The 12,650-nt window shown below is 50.3% G+C and overlaps 1 protein-coding gene across 3 annotated transcripts in view; it reads right to left on the bottom strand.

Moving 5' to 3' along the window:
• BCAS4 (breast carcinoma amplified sequence 4) overlaps window positions 1–12,650 on the bottom strand; it is a 64,031-nt gene that overhangs the window by 43,507 nt on the left and 7,874 nt on the right. For all 3 annotated transcript variants that reach the window (XM_024128577.2, XM_024128578.3, XM_024128575.3), the window contains exon 2: window positions 3,950–4,021. In XM_024128577.2, coding sequence (XP_023984345.1) covers window positions 3,950–4,021 — 72 coding nt within the window. The remainder of the gene's footprint in view (window positions 1–3,949; window positions 4,022–12,650) is intronic.

A 12,650-nucleotide genomic window follows, 5' to 3' on the forward strand; every position in this document is an offset into this window, starting at 1 on the left:
GACTTCCATCACACGGACTGGTTCTGCCTAGGTGTGAACTTTATATTATGGAGCTTCCCACAGGAAGTACTCGTGTGTCTGGCTTCTTTCCCTCAATAGCACATTCGTGAGAATCACCCAAGTTGCTGTGTACGGCAGGTCGTTCTTTTCCACTGCTGTGCATTCCAGTGTATGAATAAACGACAGTTTATTTACCCATTTCTACTGCTGACAGACACTGGGGTTGCTTCCAGTTTGGGGCATGACGAACAAAGCTGCTGTGAACATTTGCGTGCGAGTCTCTGCTCCACGTGGCTGTCCCTTGGTGCATTTCCACCAGCCAGTGAAGGAGAGTTTCGGCTGTCCCGCATCCTCGTCCACACTTGCTAATGTCTGTCTTTTTCATTTTGGCCATTCTACTGGATGTAAAGGGCACATCCCTGCCTCGTCCATTCCTCGTGATCACTCTTTGGAGATGGGTACCATTTGCAGTGGATGATTGATGGTCACAAGTTCTGTACTTTCCTTCCATGAAGAAGAGGGGTCTATGTCCTTTCCCCTTGGATCCGGGTGGGCTATGTGGCTGCTTTGACCAATAAGATATGACAGAAGTGACACCGTGTTAATTGCCATACCTAAGTCTCCAGAGGCTTCTACTTCCCATCTGTCAGAGCGCTGGCTCTGGGAGTCCAGACGGCCACGAGGAGAGGCCGCATGGAGGAGAGTGACGCCAACCGGTCCCCAGCCAGCCAGCCCTCCCAGCCCAGACATCAGACAAGTGAGGGAAGCAGCCACCCTGGATGTCCCCATCCCAGTAGGTACCACGGAGCTTGGATGAGCTGTACTCTCTGTGCCCTGTCCTGGCCCACATAATAAATTGGTGGTTGTTTCACCCCACTAAGTGTTGGGGTAGTTTGATGCTGCAGTAGATGATCAGAGCCACCACCTCCATTTTACAGAGGAGAAAATAAAGGTACAGAAAGGTGACGTGCTGTGCCCAAGGCCCCACTGGGAAGAGACAGAGCTTGAAGTGATGGCAAGAGGTATTATATCTAAGGTTAGAACAGGTCACCAGCACATGGTGTGAACGCTGGTCACTTAGAGTGATCCAGGACAGACTGGCAGAGGACTTAATACATCAGACAGGGAGGTGGACTCTCACTCCTAATAGACTGATTTTATCAGAAATAAACCATTTCTCTCTGGACTGTGCACCAGGGAGCCAGCCCGTTCTGGGACCTCTAACTTGATCAGTGTTTCCAAAGGCCAAAGCAGGGCCCTGGGCACAGTGGTCCATGGTGTGACATCACCTGCCTCCCAGAGGTCCCCACTCATCCCTGGCTTGGATCAAAAGAGAAAAGGAGGTCCCAAGCCAGGGCTGATAGCTGGACAGCTCTCTCTCTGTGCCATGGAGCCCATGACACCTGGGCACAGACACACTAGGTAAGCTAAGCACCAGCTGTTGGGGCCGAGAGGATTTCTATCATCTAAACGGCATCAGCACAGAGCCTCACTGTAGGGGCTGCAAACACAAAACACCTCCATGGGCCACAAAAGCATCGTACAAGGCGCATTCTATTATTAATGTAGACATGCTCATTTGCATATAAACACACTGAAGTAGCCTTCACTTCCCGGGAAGTGCAATCTCTTCCATTTCTTAAAAGATGGGACTCTCTCGGTCTGGTGGATATTTGCCTGCTTTCAGTAGGGCCCGAAGTACAGAGAAATGTTCTCAACCATAAAACACACGCACACAGCACAGGATGGATGCACCTGGCAGGTGGCCGGGGAGTCAAGGAGGCTCCCAGGGGGAGCAGTGGGGACGGTGACAAGCTGGAGAGCACGTGTGCTCTCCACAGGGGTGGCCACTGTCCAGCTCTGGCTGATGCTTGACAGGTGAGAACAAGCCCGCAAGAGGCAGGGGGTGGGGGGAAGGACAGATCTTTGCTTTTCCAAGAGAAGCCGGGAATCCATATTTTTTTTGCATGACATTCTATAAATGTCAGCAGCTCATTCTTTTTTCTTTTTTTCCCCAGAGACATCCAACATGTCTGCAGACAGGATTGGGCCCATGGGTATTCTTGTGACCTCTGTATTTAAAATCTTTGCATAAATGCATCTCTAGGCTTTGAGTTTGGAGAGGATCTTCTCGATGCTGCATACAATCTTGGGCCTCCTGGCAACACAAACGCAGACTTCCCACCACAGGAAGCCTTGAAGTTTTTAAGGCAAGTAAGGCCTGGCCCCTCCCTGTCTATCCAAGCTGACTTCTGCCCAAAGCTCTCATTGAGGGTGGACGGTGGCTCTCCCTTCATGGGAGGAGGATGCACTGGGATTTGAGAACAAAAATGTCCCAGGATCGCCCGTCCGTCCCCACCATCTTCCCAATGCCCCACTGTGTGGGCCCACACTGTCCCTATGTGCCCAGCATGCCACCCCCAAAGGTCGGTCACTCTGCCTGAATGCCCGCCCCCCCAGCAATTGAATTCTTCCTGTTCCTCTTTCAAACCCCAAATTAATCACCACCTGTTCTGCAAAGCCTTCCTGATTTCCCAGGCAGAATTTAACACCTCTTCGTTTTTAAAAAAAAAAAAAAGCAAACTGAGTCTTGGGATTATGTGCCCAGTTCCTTCTAGAACCTCTTTTCCTTTTCAAAACCTCTGCAGCCTCGCTTTGCACCTGGAACACACCTCCAGGCCAGTGCTTCAACCCTGGAGGACAGCGGCTGGTACCCAGATCGGGTTTGGGGGATCAGGGGCTGTTGCGGACGGGAGGGGAGGGTGGATGGAGACGGATCTGTCTCTCTTCGCATCCTCAGGCTCACCAAGTCAGAGAAGGTGCCCAATGTTCGGTGATGAAGAAAGGACCATTCAGGACGTTCAAAGTCAGTCTCGTTACCCAGCTCCCACCTGGACCCGCATCTGAACTGAAAAACTGGCACTCCAGAGAAAAACACACATAGGTCCTGGTGGGGATGTTTGTGTCTTGTTCACTGCAGTGTCCCCAGGGGCTGGTACAGGCAGGCGCTCAGAGGTCTGTTGAACGTATGGGGATAAGGTCGCACCCATCGGGCAGGTTGCTCTGAGGTGGAATGGGAGGCTACAGGGAGCACACTCTGTATGGAGTGTGGCACAAAGTAGATGTTCAACAAACGTTACTCCCTGGGGCTCTCAGCAGCGTCTCTCCAAACACTTGGTACACATCTGCATGGCTGGGCCCAGCTGGGCTTCCTGTACTCTGGGGGAGAGGCAGGCCTGGTCCCAAAATGGAGCTCCACCCTTTGGGCCTCCAGGCGGAAGCCACGAACCCTGGCTGCTGGTGTGCCTTTAATAAGCTTGGGAACTTCCAGAACATTCTGTCAGTGCTCCTCAGGGCCCCACAGCTGTCCGGCAACAATCCTGGAGACACAAGGAGGAGTGGAGACCTTGTCTTCCTGGCCTAGGGCACCACCTTCCACGTTCCTCCCCACCCAGCCAGGAGGAGCCGCTTCCACCAAACAGGGTCGCAGGTCACAGTGGAGGGACCAAAGGGCTCAGGAGGGCACTCGATGCCCCACCCTGCCAGGGCTAGGGCCCGGGCCAGGAGGCTCCTCCTAGGCCTCCCAGGCCTGAAGCCATTTCCTGGCTGTCTCCACGTTTGCCTGGCGAAGTGTGCAGAGCAAGGAAAGTTAAATATAGTCTTAGCATCCCCGCCGAACGGCTCCCCGCATCGGGCCCGAGAGTGCCACCTGGTGGCCCACTCCCGCCTCCTTGGTGGAATAAAGGCATCTCCGGGCAAGGGCGTTATCAAGATGGCCGCCTCAGGGAGCCTTGTGTGGAGAGGGAGAGGGTGTGAGCTTCCCCCAGGCCGGCCGCTGCCCACGCCTCCTGCTCGCTAAGCCACCACCAAGGTGGCTCCCCAGGGAAGCCCAGGAAGGCCCTGAAGTCTGGCCCGGGCCTCCACCCACGCCTCCCAGGCAGGCACTCACCATGTCAGCCAGGCTGCAAAACTCTTCCAGCCTGAGGAGCAAGCCCTCGACGGTCTCCTCCACCTCCTTCGCCTGAAAAGAGACAATATCCTGGAGATTAGCAAGTGGTTTCCAGGGAGACAAACGCCCTTCATTTTCTTTCTTTTTTTTTAAAGCAAACTAAATCTTAGGATTATCTGCCCAGTTCCCTCCAGACCTACTTTCCCTTTTCAAAACCTCTCGTAGCCTCATTTGAAATCGGGAGGTGCCGGGCGGCAATCTTGATGCCCGTGGGCACCTCTGTTTAACCTCTCTGGTTAAAGCCACCGTGGACCATCCATTCTACGCAGCTCTCAGAAGAGACGAGATAAATAAATACTAACAGGAGACAACAAAGCGACCCTCATCACCCCCATTGTTTAGATGAGGAAACTGAGGCTCAGAGAGGTAAGGGAACCTGCTCAAAGTCACACAGCTAACAAGCATTGGGGCCCAGATTCTCCTGTAGGTTTGAGTCCCCAGCCTCAAAGCCTGCTCTTATCAACACTGAAAAATGCCTTTCTAGACAAACCACAGAGAGCAAAGTCAACTGCAGGAGAGGTAGAATATAAAACTACCCTTGTGAAACGTGCGTGCTTCCACAGAGAAAGGCCTGGGATGATACTACCAAACTGTAATAGTTAGGGGATATACTTACACTAAAAAAGTATTTGTTGTTTATCTGAAACTCATATTTGACTGGGGGTCCCGTAGTTTATCTGGAAACCCTATCGATAGTGCTTACTTAGCCCTGGGGAGTAGGAACTGGGGAATGAGGTCTGACGCTCTGACACAGGAGCCCTGAATGTTTTATGTTATGTGAAAGGTCCAAACCTCAAAAGTTATCAAGGCCAGGCAGTAAGGTAAATGAACACGAAGCAGGCCACTGGGGCTTGGGGGTGATCTGTAGACCACTTGCCTACTTCTGGAGCAGCCAGCCACTAGCAGCCATCAGCAAACACAAGGCCAGCATTGCCAGAACCTTCCATTTTCAAGAGAAGCCAGAAATTCTAACTTTATGGGAAATGTCCCAATTTTTAAGTAGTGGCACAAATTCAAAAAAAAATTTTAACGCTCCATGGGCCAACCAAAATAGAACATGAAGGGTGTGCCTGCTTTAATCACTTGTGTAAAAATTAGTTTGAACCCTTTTTCCCCTCGAGCATGTACTATTTTCATGATTTATAAAATACCTGTATTTTTTTTTTCTAATTACCAGGCATCTAGGAAGAAAGTTCAGCTGGAACATGAACCGCTTTCTCTGGCTTACCAGGTCGAATTGTTCTGCTCCAGGGAGGTGTTCCCAGACATTTCTGGGCAGGCCTGGCACCTGCCCCCCTCACCTGAAGGCTGCCCTTACTGCCCACTTGTCCCCGGAGAAATGTTTATACAGTGCAGGAGCCTGCCGCCTGCAGCCTGGGCTGTCACTACCACAACCAAATAAACGGCTGCACAAAAAAACATCTTTCCGGCTGGAGTATAAATAGTACCGAGCTGCAATTTTAAACTCTGCAACCTTCATCTCACAGCTGGGGCTATTTCTGTGCCTGACTGGGGGAGGCTTGACAGGGGAACGGGACCGCAGTGGAGGGAGGACTGGAAACACACACAGGAAGTCCCCCTCCCGCCCCCCAAAAAGTAAAAGCGTGATTAAAAAAAAAAAAGTGTCCTTAATGCACTAAGGGAGAAAGAAGGAGCTGAGAGGCCACTGAGGCGGAAGGGGGAAGGCTGGTGGTTCCTTCTGATCCAGAGGAAAGCGAGAGAGACGGGAGGGGGCCCAGATGCATGATGGAGCACAGTGCAGACAACCTACGCCCCGGTCCAAAGATGCCTGGGAAGACGACACCTGCCAGAAGCACAGGAAGGACCACGCCCCCCTGGCTGGTCAGCCTCCTTCCCAAGACACACTGCAGCTCTTTGCTCATACGAAGAGCCTCTCGACCTCTCCTAGCGTGTTCACAAAGGAAGTTAGTCAGTCCTGAGTTCGAACCCCATCTTTCTCTTTTGCCAGCTGTATGACCTTAACCCAGGGGCTTAACTTGAGCTTCTGGGTTGGCTCACCTGTGACAGGAGGTGCCACATCCATTTAGCAGGATTTTAGGTTAACCTCACATAACAGACGTGGCTAAGCCATTTAACAGGGTGCAGGCGCACAGTAGGCACATATAAATGGTTGCTTTATGGATCTCTCTCACTAGATAATAGAAACAAGGGCTAATCACCATGTGTGGATTATTTCATTTGCTTCTCAGGAGAACTCTATACTGTAGGTGCCATAATTTCCCCCTTTCTATGGATTGAGAAACAGAGGATCAGAGAGCTTAAGTCACTTGTTCAAAGTCACACGGCTAATAGGTACTGAAGCGAAAATTTCACCTCTCTGACTTCAGAAGTTTGTCACCACCAAGGTGCTCTCTGGGGAGGGGGAAAGTGTGCCCTCTTTACTGCTGCCTGTCAACTATGGTCTCCACACCCCCCCCCCCAACCTCCTGGTGCCTAGGGCGGTGGCCCAAAGCAGCAGGGAGGGAGCAAAGAGAGCATCTGTGGACTGCTTGGTCAGTTAAGGGAAGAACAAGTCGCAAGCCATTCCCAACCCACAGGAAGGATTAGCTACCCCACCGTGCCCACAAATCATTCACGGGACAATTTTCTCTCACGGTAATTCCCTAAGCGGCCTCAGAAATAAGAGTCCTGCAGGCTGCAGCCCACATGCCTTTTTAACCAGCCCATAAGCAAAATGAATGCCCTCACCATCCTTTGAAACCCCCCGGGCAGAAATTGTCCCACTCCGAGGGAAGGGAAGCAAATGGCTCGCTTTAAGCGACATTCAGGGCATGGTCAGTGGGGATGGCAGGTAGGCATTGTTTTAACACGCGTTAATCATGGTATTCACCGCCTTCTTCCACATCTCCTGCTCAGAGTGCCAATCCCAGCTTCCCAGCTGGGCGTGTCAAAAGCTGAAAAGGGGCCGGCTCTGCCTACCGGCAACTGGCGCAAGGAAACACAAAATGATCCTCCACCATCTCCACCTCCAGGAATGGAAACTTCATCTTCCAGGCACTCAGGCCAAACACATGGGAGGATCCTTGACTCGTCTTTCTTCCCCCGCCGCAACCCCACCCAACCTTTATGCAAACCCTCTCAGTTCTGCCTTCAAAATATATCCCAGATCCAACCACTTCTCTCTGCCACGCTGGTGCAAGGCACTGCCTTCCCTCGCTGGGGCCAGTGCAGTAGCCTGTTACTCACTGGTCCCCTGCTTCCTCTTTTGCTCTCCTCCAATCTACTCCTCAGAGATTCTGTTAAAACCAAAGCCCTCCTCAGCTCAGAATCTTCCACCGTACCACGTCACAGCCACTAGAATGGCTACGATCACAAAAACGGCAAGTGACAAATGTTGGTGATGATGTGGAGCAACTGGAACCCTCATCCACTGCGGGTGGGAATGTGAACTTGTGCGGCTGCTTTGGAAACCAGCCTGGTTTGGAAACCAATCTCAAAAGGTTAAACATAGAGCTCCCCTATGACCCAGCAATGTATCCAAAAGAACCGAAAACAGAGGTTCATACAAAAAACTTGTACATTATTCATAATAGCCAAAAAAGTAGAAATAACTCAATGTCCATCAACTGATGAATGGACAAAATAACATATGGCATGTACATGTGATGGAATATTACTTGGCCATAAAAAAGAATGAAGTCCTAATATGTGCTACACCATGGATAATCCTTGAAAATATATGCTAAGTGAAAGAAGCCACATATTACATGACTCCTTTTATGTGAAATGTCCAGAAGAGGCAAATCCACAGAGACAGAAAGTGTCTTAGTAGTTGTCTCCCCCATGGAATGGGGGAGGGGGAGTAGGGAATAACCGCTGATGGTTATGGGATTTCTTTTTTGGGTGATGGAAATGTTCTGGAATTAGGTTGTGGTGATGTCTGAACAACATAAAGAAGATACTAAAAACCACTTAACTTTATACTTTAAAATGGTAAATTTTATGTTGTATGGATTATATGTTAATTTTTTAAAAAGTCCTCCCCCATCTTCCACCTCAATCAGTAAATGCCTGCTGGAGGCCTCCCCAGCAACCACACCAACCGTGTCCTCACCCCAGGGCCTTTGCACCTGCTGTTCCCTTCACTGGTAAAGCTCATCTCATACTTCCTTCTAGCCTTTGCTCATATGACTCTCCTTAGTGAGGCCTTCCCTGACCCTGTAGCTTCCCTACCACGCCACATCCTGCCCCAATTTATTTCTCTCTTTAGCCTTTATCACCATCTAACTTACTATATATTTTACTTGTTTCCTGTCACCTTCCCCAACAGAATGAAAGCTCCTGGTGAACAAGGGTTTTCTTTTCTTTTATTTACCTTTGTGTTTCCAGGGCCTAGAATAATGCCTGGCACATAGTAGATACCTGTGTTTCCTAAGACGGCCTTCCAACTCTCTCCCATCCCACATATCTTTTTGCAATATGACCTTGCCACTCTGCCCATGAAGAGGTAGGATCATTCCTTTTTACCCGAATCTAGTCTGTGACTTGTTTTGACCAATAAAATGTGATGGAAGCAACGCTCTGTGACTTCCGAGTCTAGAGACCTTGCAGCTTCTGATTCACCCTCTTGGAAGACAACAGCAGGCAAGTGTGCTGGAAAGGCCACGGGGCGGAAAAGATCCTGGAGAATGAGAGGTCATGCAGGAAAACCGAGGTGCCCCAGCTAGAGCACCAGCTAAATGCAGCCTCATGAGGCAGCCCAGCCAACACCACGGGAGCAGAACGGCGCAGAGGAGCTCCACCAACCTACAAAGTCAGGCACTATAAAATGGGGGTCATTTTTAAACACTAAGGCTGGGAGTGGTTTGTAACCTGGCAATTGGTAACCAGTACAGTGCTCCATGAATATTTGTTGCAAGAAAGGAAGGAAGGAGGGAGGGAGGAGAAAAGAAAAGGGCCAAGGGAAGGAGGAAGAAAAGTGCTCTCCTGGAAGAGCTACAGCTTGAGAACGGCAGCCGGGATGGCGTCTTAGTCCCCATTTGCATTCATGCTGTGTGGTCTTAACTATACCTCTGACCATCTCTGTGCCTCGGTTTCCCCACTTGAAAGTGGGGGCAGGTGGGAATCCTCCAACTCTCTCTGTTTCGAGATGGAAGCTGAGGAGGGTCAAGTAATTTCTTTCTCTAGGTTACTCTTGGTGAGATGCTCCACCCACGCAGGAGATGCCTGTGACCCCACCACGGTCTCCAAACTCAAAAAGACACAGAAGCCAGGCAGGAAATGAATACTAGGGAAGTGGGCCATGCTTAAGAATCTTTTCTTCACATTGCTTATTTCAGTTTCCCACTTTTGACAGAGACGTTTTACTTTTCTCCGAGAAACACAGCAGCACCACAGGATAATAAATGGCAGCTGGGGCTTCCCTGGTGGTGCAGTGGTTAAGAATCCACCTGCCAATGCAGGGGACACAGGTTTGAGCCCTGGTCCAGGAAGATCCCACATGCCACAGAGCAACTGAGCTTGTGCTCCACAACTACTGAGCCTGTGCTCTAGAGCCCGCAAGCCACAACTACTGAGCCCGCATGCCACAACTAATGAAGCCTGTGCACCTAGAGCTTGTGTTCGCAACAAGAGAAGCCACCACAATGAGAAGCCCGCGCACCACAATGAAGAGTAGCCCCCGCTCACCGAAACTAGAGAAAGCCTGCACGCAGCAATGAAGACCTAATGCAGCCAAAAATAAATAAAATAAATAAATAAAGGGCAGCTGACGCCATGTAGGGAGACAAGAGGGAGGGGTGGGGACTGTGGCAAACGGGAGGCCCCGTCTAAAGAGGACCCCTGGGGACTTCCCTGGCGGTCCAGTGGTTAGGACTCTGCGCTTCCACTGCAGGGGGCACGGGTTCGATCACTGGTCAGGGAACTAGATCCCACATGCACGCTGCAACTAAAAGATCCCGCATGCCACATCTAAGACCTGGCACAGCCAAAATAAATAAATAAATAAATATTTTTAAAAAATAGAACATTAAAAAAAAAAAGACAAAAAGGTGATCTAGATATTTATGAAAGCTCTTCCAATTAGAACATGTTCAAAACTAACCTAAAAAATTAAAAAACACTATGAAGGCCAAACAAACCTGACTGTAGGCTGAACAGGGCCTTCAAACCTCTGATCGATTGGTGTCTTTAAAACGCAAACATCAGGCTTCCCTGGTGGCGCAGTGGTTGGGAATCCGCCTGCCAATGCAGGGGACACGGATTAGAGCCCTGGTCCCGGAAGATCCCATATGCCGTGGAGCAACTAAGCCCGTGTGCCACAACTACTGAGCCTTCACTCTAGAGCCTGTGAGCCACAACTACTGAGCCCGCATGCCACAACTACTGAAGCCCGCGCACCTAGAGCCCGTGCTCCGCAACAAGAGAAGCCACTGCAATGAGAAGCACACGCGCCGCAACGAAGAGTAGCCCCACTCGCCGCAACTAGAGAAAGCCCGCGCACAGCAACAAAGACCCGACGTAGCCAAACATAAATAATAAAATAAATTAAAAACAAAACCAGACAAACAAAAAAACCACACAAAGCCAAACGTCTATGAAATGTCCAGAACAGGTAAATCTTTAGAGACAGAAAGTAGCTTAGGGGTTCTTGGTGGAGGGAGAGCTAAGGGGGACAGGGTTTCTTTGGCGGGTAATGAAAATGTTCTAAAATCGATTGTAGTTGATCGTTGTGCAACTCTGTGAATAAACCAAAAGCCATTAAACTGTACATCTTCAATGGGTGGATTGTATGCCGTGTGAATTATATCACAATAATGCTGTTTATAGACACACACACACACACACTCTCTCTCTCTCTCTGTATCTCTCTCTCTGGAGAATCCTTCTAGAAACCACAGGGTCCACTCAGCCCAGGAACAAGGCCACTGAAGACCTGTAGCTTTTGCTGCAACATTTTTAAAGAAGCCAGACATTTGGATTTTTATGTGAAAACTCCCACTTTTTTAAAGTTGGCATCTACTTAGCATTTTAAAAAGCAGATCACCATGCCAGCCAGAGGACACCCACATGCAGCCAGATCAAGTTCAGGGGCGGGTGTGGTGGTAGTTTTGCCTGACACCTCGCGCTATGGCCTGACCTTGCTCCTGCTTCCTCCGGCCAGGCTGGGCCAGGGTCCACGAGTGCACGACGGGGGTGAAAATGAAACAGGCTCAAGGACTGTGAGGCCTGCCCACATCCAGGGCATGGAATTAGTAATGTCACCTCTTCTCCCAAAGCGCTCATGGTGGCCCCTTCAGATGACAGGGAAAGTAAAGGTCTTTAGAGGAAGCAGCCTCATCTCTGTGCACAGGATGAAAGGGCTGGATCAATGGCAGAAAGACCCTGGGAGCTGGGGCAAGCCAGGAAAGAAGGGCTGGAAAGAGCAAATGAAGGGATTCTCCAAATGGCCTTGCGCTGGAATCGCAAACTGAGAGGATCTGGCCCTTTAGGTGATGATCCACTTCCCAAAGAGGAGACACGGGAACTCCTGCCTCCCAGGCCCCTACAGCAGCTCAAATAAGAGTTCCCATCCCCCAGAGGGACCCTCGACCTTGAGGTGTGAATGTCTAGAAGGGCTGACTACTCTACTCTACTCTCGCCTTGACCCTGACTTCTAAGAAGGTTAATTTGGCAACAGCAACCAAAATTTTAAATGCATGTATCCTTGGACCCAGTAATTCCCCCGCTAGGTATTTCTCCTCCAGACATATATGCACAAATGCAAAATGATGTATGTACAGAGATACTCATCGCAACAGACTTTGTTTGGGGGTTTCTTTTTGGTTTTTATTTATTTATGTTTGGCTGTGTTGGGTCTTCATTGCTGTGGGCGGGCTTTCTCTAGCTGTGGTGAGCGGGGGCTACTCTTTGCTGTGGTGCACGGGCTTCTCATTGTGGTGGCTTCTCTTGTTGAGGAGCACAGGCTCGAGGTGTGTGGGCCTCAGTAGTTGCGGCACGTGGGCTCAGTAGCTGCAGCACGTGGGCTCAGTAGCTGCGGCGCATGGGCTCAGTACTTGCGGCAAGTGGGCTTTAGAGCACAGGCTCAGTAGTTGTGGCGCACGGGCTTAGTTGCTCCGTGGCATGTGGGATCTTCCCAGACCAGGGCTCGAACCCATGTCCCCTGCGTTGGCAGGTGGATTATTAACCACTGCGCCACCAGGGAAGCCCGCAACAGACTTTGTGACAGCTAAAGAATCCATGTAACCTAAATGTCCATCAGTAGAGGAACGGTTACCTAAATTATAATTCAGACAGACAATGAGATTCTGTTTAGCAGCTAAAAAATAATTGGCCAGCTCTCTGTGCACTCATATGGAAAGCTGTCTAAGACATAGTGAGTGAAAAAAGCACAATGCAGAAGGGGGAGGCAGCAGGTGGGGACGGCAGGGGACACAGGCATGGCCTGCAGCAGCCTCTGTAGACCAGCAGGGGCTGAGAACCGGGGGAGGCAGGGCCTCACTCAGCATTCCATGGTCACCAGGACCTTTGGATTTTGTAACATGTGCATGTATTTTTTATTTTTAAAACAAACTTATTTTAAAACCAACTCCAATTCACTTAAAAGAACCACAGGCCGGGCTTCCCTGGTGGCGCAGTGGTTGAGGGTCCGCCTGCCGATGCAGGGGACGCGGGTTCGTGC

Source organism: Physeter macrocephalus, chromosome 14, assembly GCF_002837175.3.
Source record: "Physeter macrocephalus isolate SW-GA chromosome 14, ASM283717v5, whole genome shotgun sequence".
NCBI classification, from domain to species: domain Eukaryota; kingdom Metazoa; phylum Chordata; class Mammalia; order Artiodactyla; family Physeteridae; genus Physeter; species Physeter macrocephalus.